Source organism: Cydia strobilella, chromosome 15, assembly GCF_947568885.1.
Source record: "Cydia strobilella chromosome 15, ilCydStro3.1, whole genome shotgun sequence".
Lineage (NCBI taxonomy): Eukaryota > Metazoa > Arthropoda > Insecta > Lepidoptera > Tortricidae > Cydia > Cydia strobilella.
This window is the reverse complement of record NC_086055.1, coordinates 6625473-6641968: the sequence shown is the minus strand read 5'-3', so window position 1 is coordinate 6641968 and position 16496 is coordinate 6625473. Positions and strand designations below refer to the sequence as shown.

The 16496-nt window shown below is 36.1% G+C and overlaps 1 protein-coding gene across 1 annotated transcript in view; it reads right to left on the bottom strand.

The window, feature by feature from the left end:
* LOC134747931 (uncharacterized) overlaps positions 1-16496 on the bottom strand; it is a 290299-nt gene that overhangs the window by 200813 nt on the left and 72990 nt on the right. The window contains exons 2-3 of the mRNA XM_063682609.1: positions 10631-13369; positions 8146-8245 (exon numbers count right to left, since the gene is read on the bottom strand). Coding sequence (XP_063538679.1) covers positions 8146-8245; positions 10631-13309 — 2779 coding nt within the window. The 5' untranslated portion in view covers positions 13310-13369. The remainder of the gene's footprint in view (positions 1-8145; positions 8246-10630; positions 13370-16496) is intronic.

The window sequence follows — 16496 nt, the reverse complement described above, 5'->3', positions numbered from 1 at the left end:
ATGTTTAAAATTTCCTGGAGAGACAAAGTTTCAAACATTGAAGTTCTGAATAGAATGAACAAAAAACTTGAACTTTTGACCACCGTAAAGACAAGGAAAACCTCATATTTTGGACATATCTATAGACACGACAAGTATAACATAATTCGTAACATCTTGGAAGGGAAAATCGACGGCAAAAGGAGCAGAGGAAGGAGAAAGCTAACCTGGATAGACAACATTAAAAGCTGGTCCAATATTAATGACACTGCCAGTTTGTCTAGACTGGCACAGGATAGAACCAAGTTCCGTAAGATGGTCGCCGACATCCGCTGAGGATATGGCATAGCAAGAAGAAGAAGAAGGCTTGATAAAAAAACGTTTTTCATGTTTCCTGCAGCATAGCTGTGGACTAAGAATCTAAAAGTTACACTTGAAATTCTTTATTCCTTGTATGGCAATTATCCTACATCCGATTATTTTTTTATCAATTTGATATGGTTTTCATCTTAATTTGATTCGACCTTGATCGTGAGCGTTAGCGGCTCGCGCTGATGATTGTCACGAATGCAACCATTATTACTATTAGGCATTTCACTCGCACTAATTAATGCGTGTAAGCTGCCTGATGACACGACTAAAGTATCAAATCGACTAATGTATCGTATCAAAATGAAATGAAAACCATTACAAATTTTTAAAACAGAATCAGTCATGTATCAATTACATTTTAATTTAAATTAACAATTTCCAAGTATGTAAAAGCTGCACTCGAAATCTTCCACAGGGTCATCGTAATTATTGGGGTCTCCGAGACCGAGACGATATGGTATTTTGGTCATCCGTAACAAACTGTTTAGGTATAGTCTGCATCTTCTCAAATGATTTTTACGTCTAAGACCCTAATCTGTTAAATAAAGGCCATTGTTTCTTTTCTATCAGCGTCGGCCATTGTGTTTGACAATGGCACGCGCCGTAGCACGCGCTCATACACAATGGCAAACAATGGCCGACCGTTGCGGTAAAAGAAACAATGGCCTTTGTTTGGGTCTTATACGTAAAAATTATTTGAGAAGATTCATACTATACGAAGTTTTTCTTAATGGTTTCCCTGCACGTTGGACTCACCCGCCTCAGGAATGAAATAGGAATACACGGCAAGCTGAGAAACGTTGAACGAGTTTTCTCAGCAAGATAACAAATAGGCCACGGCCGCTTAGTCACTAATAAACGGGTATTACTGAAATGGGATTCCGCTAAGCTATGAAAATTAAATGCTCTGCTCTCAAATTCAAATTATCCTGAGATGAAAATTAAATAAAAGCGGAGCGGCCTGTAAATTTTAACCGAGAGAAGTTTTCTGTACCTATATTTGGCTAAATTTCCCCGGTGGCCAAGCGGATTGTACACAAATCTATTTTATAGGTAGCATTTTGCCATTTGAACACACGTTAACGCCGCCGCCAAAATGTATGCCGAAATAATTATAGTGGCCATCAAAATGTTGTACATGATTAAACCCAAAACCGAGCAAAATAATCTGCATTCTTTTAACATTCGCGTATGACATGACTGTATTGTGCTTCAAATATACCCACCGGTTCGTTTAACGAAGAAAGAATGACTTTTATTTACCAGAAAATATTTTTCTTTATGCGCTCGGAAATAATAAATGTACCAGCGTACTACATATATTATTTTCCTCTAACTTTCTTACAAATACATAGTGGGCCCCAAACATTCGAAAAAATGTTTACCACATATTCAGGTCAGTATTGCGAGTGATATGATGATAAATAATTAAATTACCGTTTCATCTTTATTGCGTTTTGTGTTGTTTATTTGAACCAAAAACGTTGGCTTCAAGTTTTAGTAAGTCCCGCTTCACTGATACGCAGTAACAATGTAATTCAAATGATTAGAATTAGAATTTTTCTGTTGAGATATTTATTTTTATAAGTAGGTACCTATTTAATAAAATAAATAGTCCGTCGTAATCTTTGCATTTTTGACTTCTCTGTTATAGGAACACAATTTGGCAGGCACACAGTCCTATGGTTAAAGCTTGTTAGTTTACCGGGCACACGGTGTATAAACCTAAAGTCAAACGCCGGATACGTTGGCGTTGCGCCAGCGTGTCGATGCAGGATCTTGGCCCAAAGTGGCACTTCCACGTGGAAATTATAACCGCCATTAACATAATCTCATCTTACGCGCATCTAATAATTTACGCGTTTAAAGTGCGTGTAAACAATGTAATAAAACTATTTTTTAAAGGAGTAAATAATCTAAATGATTATTAAATTAAAGTAACTTAGTTAAAGTAAAGGGTGAAAGATGTACAATTCTATTTCGCTTATAGTGTATGAATTTTATAAAAACTGCAAGTTCTGATATTCATAAAATATATGATCTGCGTTTGTTTGTTTTTGTCCCTTTGTTCTATATCGAGATCTACTCCTGTATGTTGTTAGGTAAACAAAACGTTGGATGTAAATTTCATTACATCATTTAAATACATTAATATAAGTCTTTCAGGAATATTTTCTTTTATTATATTTTCCTCTTGCAAGTACGATTACTTTACACTCACTGTTATTTACGCCAAATAGTACCGTTACGTTTGTTACAGCAACCTGCATAACTATAACATTACCGTAGTTACCGTATAGTAGATTAGTATTTCCAGTTCTTCTCCGCAGCAAAACCGGCAATGCAGTAAGATGTATTTTTATAGCCACAAGTTATGAGCGAAGGTGACGTCTGCCCGGCGTATTCCTTTGTCTCTTGATTATAATTATACACTGTTTGTCAAGATGTATATTATATTAACGTTGTTCAAAGCAACACGTCCGCTGCAATCGATTTATTTCCGTCTTTACGTAAGTGCACGTGTATTGTAAAATCAGTATTGCGTTCGAGTAAATACGTAGTTTTTATGTTGTATGTATAATCATCTTTCATTTGCGCTGTCAATTTGCAATTTTATATTCTGTTTTATTTCATACCTAATCACTAAATTCATATTTAAACTCCAATAACACGGAAGCCAACGACCTGGAATTCTGTCGAGTCATACACTAGGTATCAGACACATTGTTACCTATAGCGCCAATATGAATGACAACTGTCATTGTCTCTAAAGGTACCGTTGAATTCAGATTACACCAGCATTATTGCAGTAGTATTGCAGCGCAACATTACTGCCGACTGCATTGCTGTCGCTAAATGTCATAAATTCGGGGAATAATATCGATTTTGACATTTGCGGCTGTAATGCAGTAGGCAGTATTGTCGCGCTGCACTACTGCAGCAGTAATGCTGCCGACTGCGGTAGTGACGCAAATGTCAAATCTAATATAAATTTCTCGATAAAATTACCCTTTTGACGTTCCCTACACAATACAGGCGCCTGCATAGCTGCAGCAGTAATGTATGGTCTGAATCCGAACGATACCTTTATTCTGCAATTATAGACTAAGTAGTGTCGCTTAGCTCTCACTCGTCAGCTAAGTTAATACCTACTTAAGTATAATTAAGTTCCCCGTACATAACAAGTTCGTCCAGTATTAGAATTTAGAACACCGGACCCATTCAGTTTGAAACGATATAAAGTCGTTAAGCCCGCCCGCCCCTGTAAGTTGCACCCGAGACGGAATGGCACGGTTCCAAGTGCTGCCCGACGTTATTAAATAGCCGCCCCTTATCTAAGCAACCGTCCAACCAGATTCCAAATCAGAGTTATCGGCCCTGTTTGATATTCCATCCTGTTTGCTATTACACGATTTTATCAAATTAATATCAATTCCTAATATTCCTACCTACTTAATATTACAAATGCGAAATTAACTGACTGTCTGTTACCTCTTAAACTTCTGAATCGATATAGATGAAATTTGGTATGGAGATAGTTTGAGCCCCGGGGAAAAACACGGGTAAGTAGTTTTTAACAAGTAGTAGTACTCTAAGAACAAATTAAATTACTTTGTTATGAAAATATTTTAATTTTTGTTTCTACCTCAGGGATGGCCAGTGGGCGCCACAAGCCCTCGGAAATTGTCATATACTTGGAAATTTCGACCCATGCTACCGAGCCCGGGTGGCCGAGCCGTTGAGGCATCTGTCGCGTAAACGGAGGACGCTGGTTCGATTCCAGCCCCGGGCACTGGAAGCCTTGGTCATTTTTTATTTTGTATATGATATTTATTTCGTTAAGTAGTAGTAGTAGTTTATAGTAGTAATTCCACGCAGACGAAGTCGCAGGCAGCAGCTAGTTCTATCACCGGATAACTGATGTCCCAGCAAACAGATATTTGTGCAACTACCTGACAAAAAGTCTACTGAATTGACGTGTTTGTTTTTGAATTTGTCATGTCTACCTCCAACTTTTTTATAGATTGTTCGACAGGTGTAACTTGCGTCGAAACCTCGTCAACAATGGAAAACAAAACAAATTTGCGGTAGACCCGCTAAAAAATATGATTTAATAATATCAAATCTTACTAAATTTTTATTGTAAGATTGTACAAGGAAGATTTCCGGTGACTTTCAAAGTTGTGAACTGAAAACGGTGAGGTAAATTGGATAACTTTGTTAAAATGAAACTCGCGCGAAAGAGCATTGTGTTGTAAATTTGAACCTTTCTAAGTTTAGTTGGGATCTAATCTACGGTTTATTGAAAATTCACAGTCATTCCCAACTAATTATCTAAGCTTAATTCAGTTGATTAATAGTCTTCATTGTACTTTATCGCAAGTTAATTTATGTAATTACAATTGCCTTATGTAAACAATATCCGAGTTATTATTAGGGATACGCGTGAAATCAGCGGTGTTTTCAAACTTGGTTAGGGTAATTTTATTTATAGTTAAAAATTGCAACGCATAATGAAGGATTTACAAGTAATAAATAATTTATAAAAAAAGTCGTTTACCTAATTCAGGAAAATGTGTCGATGAAAAATTTTGAAGCAAGAAATATAGCCGGTAAACAAGAAAATTCTTTCCACTCTTTGTTGAGGATCACTTTGTCGTCCGTCCGACCGTCCGTCTGTCTGTAAAGACCCTTTATCTCAGATACGCGTGGCGTGGAGACATCGAGTTGAAATTAACTTCATGCATGATTTATTTTTTATTTTTGTAATCATAATTTATATCCCAGTCCCACTCGCACTTGGCCGTTTTTTTATAAGGCGCTACGATTAGTTAAGAGTTTGTTTCTCTGCTCATCGCGATATTTATCTGTTACCATCAGAGTTGAAACAGAGTTGTCCGGTAGCTTGGACAAATGGCTGGAGCGATCCATCATCTCGCCGCCGCGCCGTTGCATCACTCCGTTAATAGGTCAATGTTTCGACAGAGCGGCCTCGACTTTATGCTGCGTTCACACATCTGCGCTGCGCTCCTCTTCGTGTCACTCGATGAAGGGTCTCTATGCTTAAAGCGTTTTCACACTGTCCAATCCGATATCGGATGTTGGATGACCCGTGGAAATAAATAGCCGCTATAATGTGCCCTGTGGCGCAGTAATTTTATTTTGGTATTAATGCTTTATTTTAAACAATTATTATAAATCAAATGGATAAATCCGATACCAGATCGGCCACTCATTAGTTCACTATATATTTTGAAAATGATTTCAAAACAGAGGCAGTAACATGCTCAGTAGATATTCTTGACAAGCACTGAGCAACTTACAAAAAAATGTAGGGTAAGCGAGCAAAAATCATATAAATCATTGTGTGTACGCTAAGTTCGCCCGATTCGACTGCGCGCGACTCGACTTTACAACGCGATATTAGTTTTCCAGCTATCTATTTACAAAACAATCTGTATCAACTATAAGCTATATCAGGTATATGTATGCATAAATTAAACGCCTGTGAAGTCTAACAAGCCCTTGTAATTGTTTGTCCTTATTTGTTATTTTGACATTCGTGTTTGTTAGAAAGGGACAAAATTTTACAAAGGTTTGCTAAGTTTTACGAGTTCTAATATACCCCCCTGGGAATAGAATATGCATCCTCTGAGGTTGATCCTGTCTTAACAATTTGATATCGTTATCATCAGTATGACCTTGATTTGTGATTCTACGAGTTTTAGCGCCTCTAAACGATTGGTACTTATGTATACGAATACCTACAGTATACGAATGTATACTGTAGGTGCCGATTCTTCAGGCAGCTCGCTCGTACAGTCGCCATCAGATATATCGGAGCGTCCGAGGTGCTCACAAATATCTGAACACGCCTCTATTGTCAAGGCGTTAGAGTGCGTGTTCAGATATTTTGAGCACCTCGGGCGCTCTGATATATCTGATGGCGACTGTACGTAGTACTTACTAATTGGTACGCGTTGCGTGGGATCGGTGGGATACCCGATGAAAACCATATCAAATTGTTAAAATTGAATCGGCCTCCTTAGTATAACTTGACTGGGAGTTTCGTAACTATATAGTTAATCGGAGGCCAGACTTAAACCAGTTTGTATATGGCGATGCGCTCAATGCAAAATGGTAAAATAAAAATAACATTGCTATTTACCACTTAACTCAGGCGACTGATATAAAGTTGTTCGGTAGTATTGTAACTTAGAACTTGGTATAAGTAAGTTATAGAACCTTGGTTTTCTGGACTGGAAGTAATTTAAGTATTAAATTTTAATTTTACACGTTCATTAAAATGCAACTTTCAATCAGTACATAACTCCTTAATAAATCATAATGATTCAATAGCTTAGCGACCGCCTCAGTTTAGTGATATAATCGATACTTTTAATTAATTGCCAGTTATTTCTTAAAATATCAAACAAGTTAGCTATTTATGCCGTTCCATTCATAAAGTTATTCTATTTATATTTTTAGCTACGCGAATTACAGTGTTGTTGCTGAATTTAATACAATGTGTGCTGATTTAGATATTTTTTTGATAAATGATCATTAAAAACAACTAATACCTATTTCTTTCTCGTGTATTTTGTTGGAGGTTCCGTCTTTTATTACAAACAATTAAATGTATATTTCAAATTAACGCCTGTTTGATTGATTAAAAATTTAAAAATGCAACCTTGTCTACACTATTCCCCGACGAGATCTGTGGTAACATCACAATTGGCGATACATGTATGCTTTTATACCTACAATACTTTACAAAGCTGTAGACAAGGTTACAATGATTAGAGACGTGCGAATGGAACATCAGCGTCTGTAGCCGGCAGTTAAACAGCCCAGAGTTTTTATTTTAACACAGGCATTGTGTTTAGACTTTAGAGCTCACAGGAAATATCACACTCAGACGTTAATAAAGACACGATGAAAACACTTTACTTTTGAATTCTGTTTAAGTAAAACTTCGGAAGAAATATTTAGCTAACTTATCAATTCGCGACGTTATGTTACGTTGAATGAAGTGTTTTATAATCAAAAATTGATGAACAAAGCGACTTTCAATAACGTAGCGAAATGATTGGCTGTTGGTACCTGATAAAGTAAGTAGAATCATTATCGACAACTGATTCTATTACTCTGTGTCTCCCTTTTTATACACCATTGGGTACAATTTATGGCCACTCTCATCCAGCTCTTTCCTTCCGGCGATCGTCATTTCAATTATTACTTAGTTCTTGTCCCTAGTTTAAGAATATTTCTACGTCTATAGGTAAAAAATCTATATATGAGCGTTTTTTTTCAACATTTTTTAAATCGATATTTTGATGATATTTTTGTTGTCTGGTAGACGTCCCTGACCACCCGATATACCTTGGTATGGCTGGGTGGCTTGCCACCCGATATAACATTAAAATATGCATACACTTCGTCAAAAATATATCCAAAGGTATTGGGCAATTGAAATGTGATATGGACTCAAATACCACTCGCCTATTGCCACTTCGGCTTATATAGTTTGTCAAAGGACTGTCTCATTTCAAACATAGACAGAGATAATCATACTATCTTCGTCTTACACTAGTACTAGCAACCAAAAGAAAAGGATGAGTATAGTTTTTTTGGTTCTTATTTACTGCCAATTTGATTTGACCAACTATAAATCCGTTGGATTACGTCTATGAATAAGGCTAGGCGCGTACGAGCAACTTTTGTCTTCGCAACTACGTACGAGTTGAATTAATTTGAATGAAAGGTAAGTAAATAGAATGTTAAGAACGTTACCTGGATGCGGATGAGTGTGGACGTGCTCGGCCGGAGGCTGCATGGACGACAAGGCTGAGAGGGGCGTGTAGCGAGCCCCATCTTCACGAGAACAGCCCTCCTGGAATATCATACAGCGTCAGGACGGAACATTTAAAAATGTCATATGTTTTAATAATATGAGCAAAAATGTGACTATTTCATTCGACCGATGATATAATAGTTAAGTTACCACAGAAACTACTATATATGCAACATAAATTCAACCATCCATGGTCACCTTTTGTATCTTTAGTTTTACGAGAGACTAGTGGATATATTATGCGGTATACAATGATATATCACTTCCATGTTTTTACGGTAGAACTTTTTTTTAAATAATTGTTAGTGATTTCCACCTTCCTACTTTAGGTAGTCTAATAGTCATTTGTGCGAGCGATGAGAAAAATTGGTTTCTATAATGGTTTTTCATAGAGGTTTTTTAAGTGAAACTTTTATTCTATCGCCCAAAAATTTTTGATAGCAGCATGTCGCATTACATAATTACAGCATTTGTAAAATTCTACTTATTTCTAGTACTCAAGAGTTCATAGTCTTACATAAGCATAAGACTTTTTGTTTTCGAACATCATCATCATCACGGATACAATACTTAATTCACGAAGGTTGATATTTGCTTATAATTTCATACAAAATTTTAAGGACAGTAGACCTTATTAACCTTAAATACGATAATAATACGTCAAACTCTTTATCTGTCAAATTCTACGGTGAATGGCAAATAGTCATGTCATAATAGGAAGTTAATAGTCACACACGACTTTTTGTTTTCCCAAGCGTGTAGACATCTCGAAAACGCCAGTGTAACATAACAGTGAGATCCGTAACAACGTAGGTGTAATCGGAGAGCTTACTTAATACCGATTTCTTAATCCCTTGATAAGTAAGCGATATTAATAATGAATTAAGTTTCACTTTTGCATCGTGGTTTCATAAAACCACACAATTACTTTTTAAAGTGAAACTTTTATTCTATCGCCCCAAATTTTTTGGTCTGTCTATTAGCATGCCGCATTACATAATTACAGCAATAGTAAAATTCTACTTTATTTCTAGTACTTAGAGTTCATAGTCTTAAAAATAAGCATTATTATCGGACAAAGGTTACAATTCTTAATTCACGAAGGCTAATATTTGCTTGTAATTTCATACAAAAATTTAAGTAGTAGCCTTATTAACATTAAATACAATTGGGCGAGCTTTTGTAAGTTAAGATTAAAAACGCGATTTTAATACCCTAAGTCGAATAATTTAATTTACCAATTTTTTTTAGTTAAATGCCTAAAAACCGAAATTAAGTAGGTACACGCAATAGTAAAAAAACTTAACACAAACAGTTCGACAAACAGTGCTGTCAAGTTTAGAATTGTTATACTGTGTTTTTCCTTCCCAGGCATGTTATGTGCCTCAAGAATTTTCTCAACGTCCCGCCGCAAACGGAAGTACGAGTAAAATGTAAATCGTTGTGTAATGTGGCAGTTAAGGTTAAGACGGAACGCCGTATTTTGCCCCGAGCCGCTAAAAGCGTCAATGTTAAGATTGTTAAGCAGCTATTTTCCACAACTTCATCCGCTCGGCAATTGTTCGGTGGTCCCGTCGAACACTTTTCGTTAATCCAGTAAATAGTAGTATATTACAATAAATCTAATAATTTTGCTCGATAAGTTTGGTTTAATTTGTTTACTTTTAGTCTTTAACGGTAATTTTTTTTTCGTTGTAAGTTGTTGTAAAGAAAAGAAAAAAAAAAACTTATACGCGTTAGGTAGTATAAAAGTACCAAGGGGCCCCCTGACTATCAGTCCGCCGGACGATATCGGCCTGTCAGTTGTTCGGAACTGTCAAATTTTTGTTCTAACTGTCAGGCCGATATTGTCCGGCGGACTGATAGTCAGTGGGCCCCACGTAGGCCCCTTAATGAAGGATTAATTCTAGCGCTTGGAATGAAAACTAATTGCAGTTAATAAGAAGCTAAATTTATCAGTGACGATCCTTGACGCTCTTGAGTGTTTAACGTTACGTTAATAAGGTTTAACGCGTCGAACGATATACTCTGCGTCGAGGGTAGAAAGACGGTTACTCCTGTCACGCGTAAATCTCACTTCAATTGATTACTTCTTTCCACTCGAAATTCATCGTTTACAGAAAAGGTACACAAAAGGTTTACTTTCCCGCGTATCTTCAGGTACGTAAGCGATGAGTCTATGACGGATAATGTGTATAGGGATGATGATGGTCCCGAGGCGTGTTTACATAGAACTTACTTAATTACCGGGTATTAATGAGAGTCGAGGCGCCCGCGGGCGAGCTATCCTTATTTACATGCTCCGATTTGCTGACTTTTAGTCGATAATTGATCTTTATTTGCATCTTGTTGGCAAGCCAAGACCAACTTATACAAGCGGGTTGGCAGTTTGGTGAAAGTTTTAACTACATATATTTTGCTTACCTTGTCGCAATTTGCAGTTGCCGTTGTCTGGGTGTGACTGGTTGAGGATATACGATATTGCATCCCAGAAACGGTACAGAAGCCTTCGTGATGGTGTGTCGAATAAACTCCGGTAATTGTGACGTCAGTATCTTGGTTCACAATCACTTCGACCTTTTGCTTGCTATCCTTTGTTGTTATATCGTCTTTTTCCTTTTTAGTTTCTTCGTTTTTTGCTTCCGACTTAACGCCGGAACTTACCCCGTTTTTTGGCTTCTGAGAAAAAGACTCATCGCTACAAGAATCCGACGTCGTGTCGTCCTTACTAGATTTAGATGATCGTTTTTCGTAACTGGCTGCCAGTATAGCGGTGGCATTTAGACTCGCCATTCTTTTTTGTACAACCATATCTTTTAGATCCATCACGACTTCGTTTCGGTTTCGTTTCTTTTTTACAGGCACTCCGGCAGTTTTCTTCATTTTGGCCGGAGGTTTTTCTGTATCAGGTTTGCTTGATGATGCTTTAGGAGTGGTTTTCTTTTTAGATTCTAATTCACTGTCTTCGCTTGATGAGGTTGACGATTTGGGATCCCAATATTTCCCAGCACTTCTTATTCCAGGCACTCCTCGTAAAGATCGTTGGACTGGTGGATTATCATCTGAGCTCTCTGAACTATCTTCCTTTTTATTGTCTTTCTTACTGTCGTAATCAGATTCAGATGTGGTCTCTCCCTGATTCATCTCTTTTGGTTTCGTTTCTTTCTTTTTGACTGTTGTGGCTTTAGATGTACTAGGTAGCACAGGTCTGTCAATCGTTTTCATAAGACCTAACTCCATATGTGTTCTGCTTTCATTTTCGTAGAGACAGTGTACTTTAGCAATGGCGTTTAGTGAAGCCATTCTGTGCTTTTTAGGCCCCGACCACATAGATAATAGTTTTAGTCTCCGTTTACTTGGTTTTTCTCCTCCAAGTAAAATAGATTCATCTTTTAGATCAATGAGAGAATCTTTCGAAAGTTCTTTTAATTCCTTGGAAGTATTTTTCTTAGCCCCATCAGTAATGCGTTTATATTTTTTAGCTTTAGTTTTCTTGCTTTTAGGTGAATCCGAACCAGAGGAGTATTTTGAGTCCTGATCATCGTTTGATTCGCTCTGGCTTTCATCCGATGATGTATAATGGAATGATTTAGTGTTAATAGCAAATTTAGATGTATCTATATCTTCATCTGATAGACAACTTTTCTTATTTGACTTTTTCACTTTACACGTTGTTTTCTTAGTTGGTGGGGATGTTTTGAGAGCTTTTTCTTTGTCACTCTTATTTATTACAGGCTCCTGATCAAGAAACTTTATTGGACTGAATGGTTTTCCTGTGATACTGGATTTACGTGCCACCATTTTGTAAGACTTACTGACTATTGGTTTTTCCTCAATTTCTTTGTCTATACTATCAACTGCAGATACAGCTAAGCTTGATGTTGCATCAACTTGAACAGAATTAAGCTCTTCATTACCTTTCTTGGCCTTTAACTGTTTGACAACTTCTTCGATAGGGCGATGAGGCGAGTACTTCTTTTTCTCTAGTTCTTTTTTATCAATAATAGTTCCTTTTACTCTAGCAATCGGACGCACCCGACCTACGTTCTTATTTACAGGACTTCGGAAGCCTGACAATATACTTTTCGGGGAATCTACTTTTTCGGTAAATGTATAGACATCAATTTCGGGACCAGGCGTCACCAAAGTATTTAAGACGCTCTTTTCCTTAGTGTTTTCGTCTGTCTTTGTTTCGCACTTCATTGACAAAAATCTTTCAGAAACGCTAAGGCTGCCTTTAGAGTTTTTAAAACATTTGACATCAATATCAACCGTTCGTGGCGGTCGACTGGAAGTGAAAAATTTAGGGGGCCTTTCGACTTCAATTTTAGGTGATGTTTCAGTCGAATTTAACGCAGACGGTTTCGAAAATGTACTCGCTAAGCCACTATTATTGAAACATTCTTTATCATCAGGTTTTTCATCATAAGGGTTTTCAGCCTCATTTTTAGAATCGGAAATTATCTCCCGACTGTTTTCACCGTATTCCTTACTTTTAGTTTCTTGAGACATAATTTCGTCCTTTTTATCATGTTTATCTGAACCTTCAAGTTTAGCTGCAGGTGTTGTTTTCTTTTTTTGTATTCCACTAGATTTCTTTAAAAGGACTTTAGCTTTAGCAACTTTCGATGTTAGCTTTTTGGGTAAAGAAGAATTAATTTTGTACTTAATATTATCATTGTCATCCCCTTGTGTTGCCGTTATCAATTTAGATTTTGTTGGGGATTTGGGTTTTTTAGGACATTTTTTTGCCAACACTCTTTTTATACCTGCAGTCCCTTTTGGCGACTCCTTCTTCTCCTTGGAATCCTTTTTTGTCTTTTTAATAGGCGAGTCACTACGCGATGAACTAGCTTTTGATGTTCCCGCTTTTGCTGAATCGGAACTATCACTTTTATCTGAATTAGAAGATTCATCCTCATTTTTCCGGTGGATAGCATCTTCTAATGTCTTTTTAGCGTTTCTCGATATGGTTTTATTTGCCAAATTCTTTCCCTTTTTGGGTATCAGTTTTTTCTTGACTTGTTTAGTATTGGATCGTGCCTTGAAAGCTGTTTTGCTCACGACCCCCTTCTTCAAAGTTTTTGATGCTTGTGACCTCATTTTCCGATGGGGTCAGATAATTTTTGTCGTCATTGACGGCCCGATGACGAAGTTCACATCCTAGAACAAAAGAAAACCCAGATCAGTAAGATAGAAATATTCCAGTTAAATTACATATAAAGATTCAATTTGATGGTATTATTCCACACCCGCTGAGCTGGAGAAATATATTCTATTAACTGAGCGTCTATCAAAGGCTGCAATCGTCATTAGGGTAAAAAAACCTTTTGTTGTCCGATTTGCCCCACGACAGATGTTTAGAGGTATCAAAGGTGTTCTTAAACCCGAGGTTACGCAAGCGTGAATAGCAATTCTGTTAGAATGCCGCCGTATCCGCATAAAAAAATGCAAGCATAATTTTTATATTAAGATAAAGAAAAGATGCATATTAGGTACTTTGAATTAGAACGTAATAAGAATTTATTAAATATATTTAAATATTTAATTTAGTCAATTTTATTGCAATAACAAAGGTAACGGATACGTGTTACCTTCAAAAAGTATGACACAACTAAAAACTTACTAGCTTAGCTTTTGTTTTAGATGTATCTAAACTAAAGTAAAAGCTAAATACACATGATCGGATGACTGAATTGACTACTCATAACATACGCACCAATGCAATAAACAACTAAAAACTTCTTAGCTTAGCTTTTACATTAGATGTAAGTACCTAAACTAAAGTAAAAGCTAAAGACACATGATGAGATGACTGAATTGACTAATCATTACATACGCACTGATGCAATAAATAACGCTAACAAGCGCACGGCACAAAAAAAAAAAAATGGGCTACGAGCGAAATAATTCTTCTAAAAATAAACATCTGCCGATAAACATGTGCGCACGCTTATATCAAAATGTTCACCACACACGAACAACCGTTTTTATGTGTCCGACAGACGGATTACACTGAAATACGATAAGGATGTACCTGTCATTAAAATCTGAACATCCTTACACCCTTGTAGTCGGCGCGGCAAAATTATACCTGCCACGCGCTCCAATCATTAGCTACAAAAAAAAACTGTACCTTATCATCTGCCAATGTGCTTACAAATTTAGGACCATTTTACATATGTTAGGTACTAGTACTTTAGTCACGTCTAAGCATGCATTCCTTCATTTTCTGCTAAGAAACTAAACCGGTTTAATTTTTATTAAACCATTATCTAAAACGTAACTGATATTATTTAGATATTTATTCTCATAATACAAAATTACAATATAAATTATCCTACACGAATTTATATTATGATCGTCAGTAGGGTAGAAATGTGTAAGTTCGTTCGAAAGCACAGGGAATTCTATATAAAACGAGAGGACCTACCTTCTACACGACCCATACGTAACAAGAATAGACTAATCCCACCACCTTGTAAACTTAAACTACTGTCATCAGGCCCTTTAGTAATGTCTATTAAAATATATAATAAACTCCCGGACTCTATAAAAGAAGAAGAAAATGATAATATATATATAAATAAAATTAAACAGTTATTATTAGATAAGTCATATTACACTCTAAGCGAATTTTTTAATGACATATTATAATTCAATAATATTTATAGATTATTTGTTCTCGTTAATATAATACTTATTGTTTTGAATAATAAATGACAAATGACATTGCAATTAAAACTTTCGACACGAAGAGTGTATTTTTGACATTTAAATTCTTATTTTTACATTTTTATTATAATGATTGTATGTTAAAATAATTAATCAAAAATTCTCCTCTCTAATTTAATTGTAAATTATAGTTATAGTATATTGCAGTGCCCAACAGGGTTCACAAAGACCTAGCTTATAAGTTTACCACCTGTACAATTACTTTGTGAATTTGCAATAAAATATTGAGTATTGAGTATAGGTACATGTAATTTACATTATTTGATAAATTTAAAAATGTCTGAGTAAGTAAGTAATCGTATGTCAACAATTTTATTCACTTATGTCAAAACTAAAAATCGAGAGTAACTAATTAGCAGTGATCGGAATAGGCACAGTATAAATACCTAAACTTATTTTACGCCTATTGATTGTATTGAAGAAAAACGAGGAATTCATTGTTTTTTACCGTATTCATAACAATATTATTTACTTAGTACGTTTCCGGGACTTTACTTCCAGAAAAAATGTTATCGCAAGGCAGTCTCCACTTTTTATTTTTTTTTATTTCTCTTTTAACTTAAGTTAGGTTATTAAATATGGAAATAAAAATAAAACACAAAATGCTTATTTGTGTGTATGTTAGACGTGTCATTTCTTTCTAATAAATACTTTAAATATATAGTACAGTATAAGGTTCTTCAAAAAAGGAGTGAACAGGTTTTTAAAGGGTCGGCAACATCCCTGTAGTTGCAGGCGTCCATAGGCTACGGTGACTTCTTACAATCAGGCGGGCCGTATGCTTGTTTGCCACCGACGTGGTATTAAAAAAAATACTAAAATTGTAACGATAGGACTGTTTTTAAGTTATTAACAAAATAAAATGCAGAATTATTGAACTATGTATTTTTTGTCATAAATGTAGTCTGTGGGGGAAAGTCGTGGAATGTATGAGGTCAAATACATTCCACGACTCTTTTTCCGAACAGACTCTGCACGTTACATATGCTGCTCTTGCTCGTAATAATAGGCTCATGTTTGCTAACTGGTTACATGGAGCAAGCAATAAAACGTCAAACTTCATTATTAACGCAACAGTATTTTGTAAGATGAAGATGTTCAGAAGGAAACAAAAAGGAAGACCATAAAAAAGCAATATCCATGGATACCGACGCAGGTCCGATATCGGACTCCGAAAGCGATGCCGAAACTATTCCAATATAAGTTTAAAACGCTTCCCCGGCCTTTTCACGGATGTGTTATATTTGTTCATGTACCATAGTGGTTTTTAACCTTTTCAACAAATCAAATTATTTTATTAAATATTTAAAAAGCAGCTTTTCAATGCTGTTAACCCTGTGACCTACTAGTTTAAATTATTTTAAAGTGAGTCTTTAATAGCATTGTCTGTATAGCTGCACAGGGAAAATTAGATAATCATAATCCCCCCGGTTCGGAACTCGGACTCGGACTGTCACAAAGTCGTTCCTAAGTAGGACCATAGATAGATCAATTACTTCTTCACTTATGTACAGTGAGCTGCAAAAGTGCATGGACGGATTATGAATGAAATCCA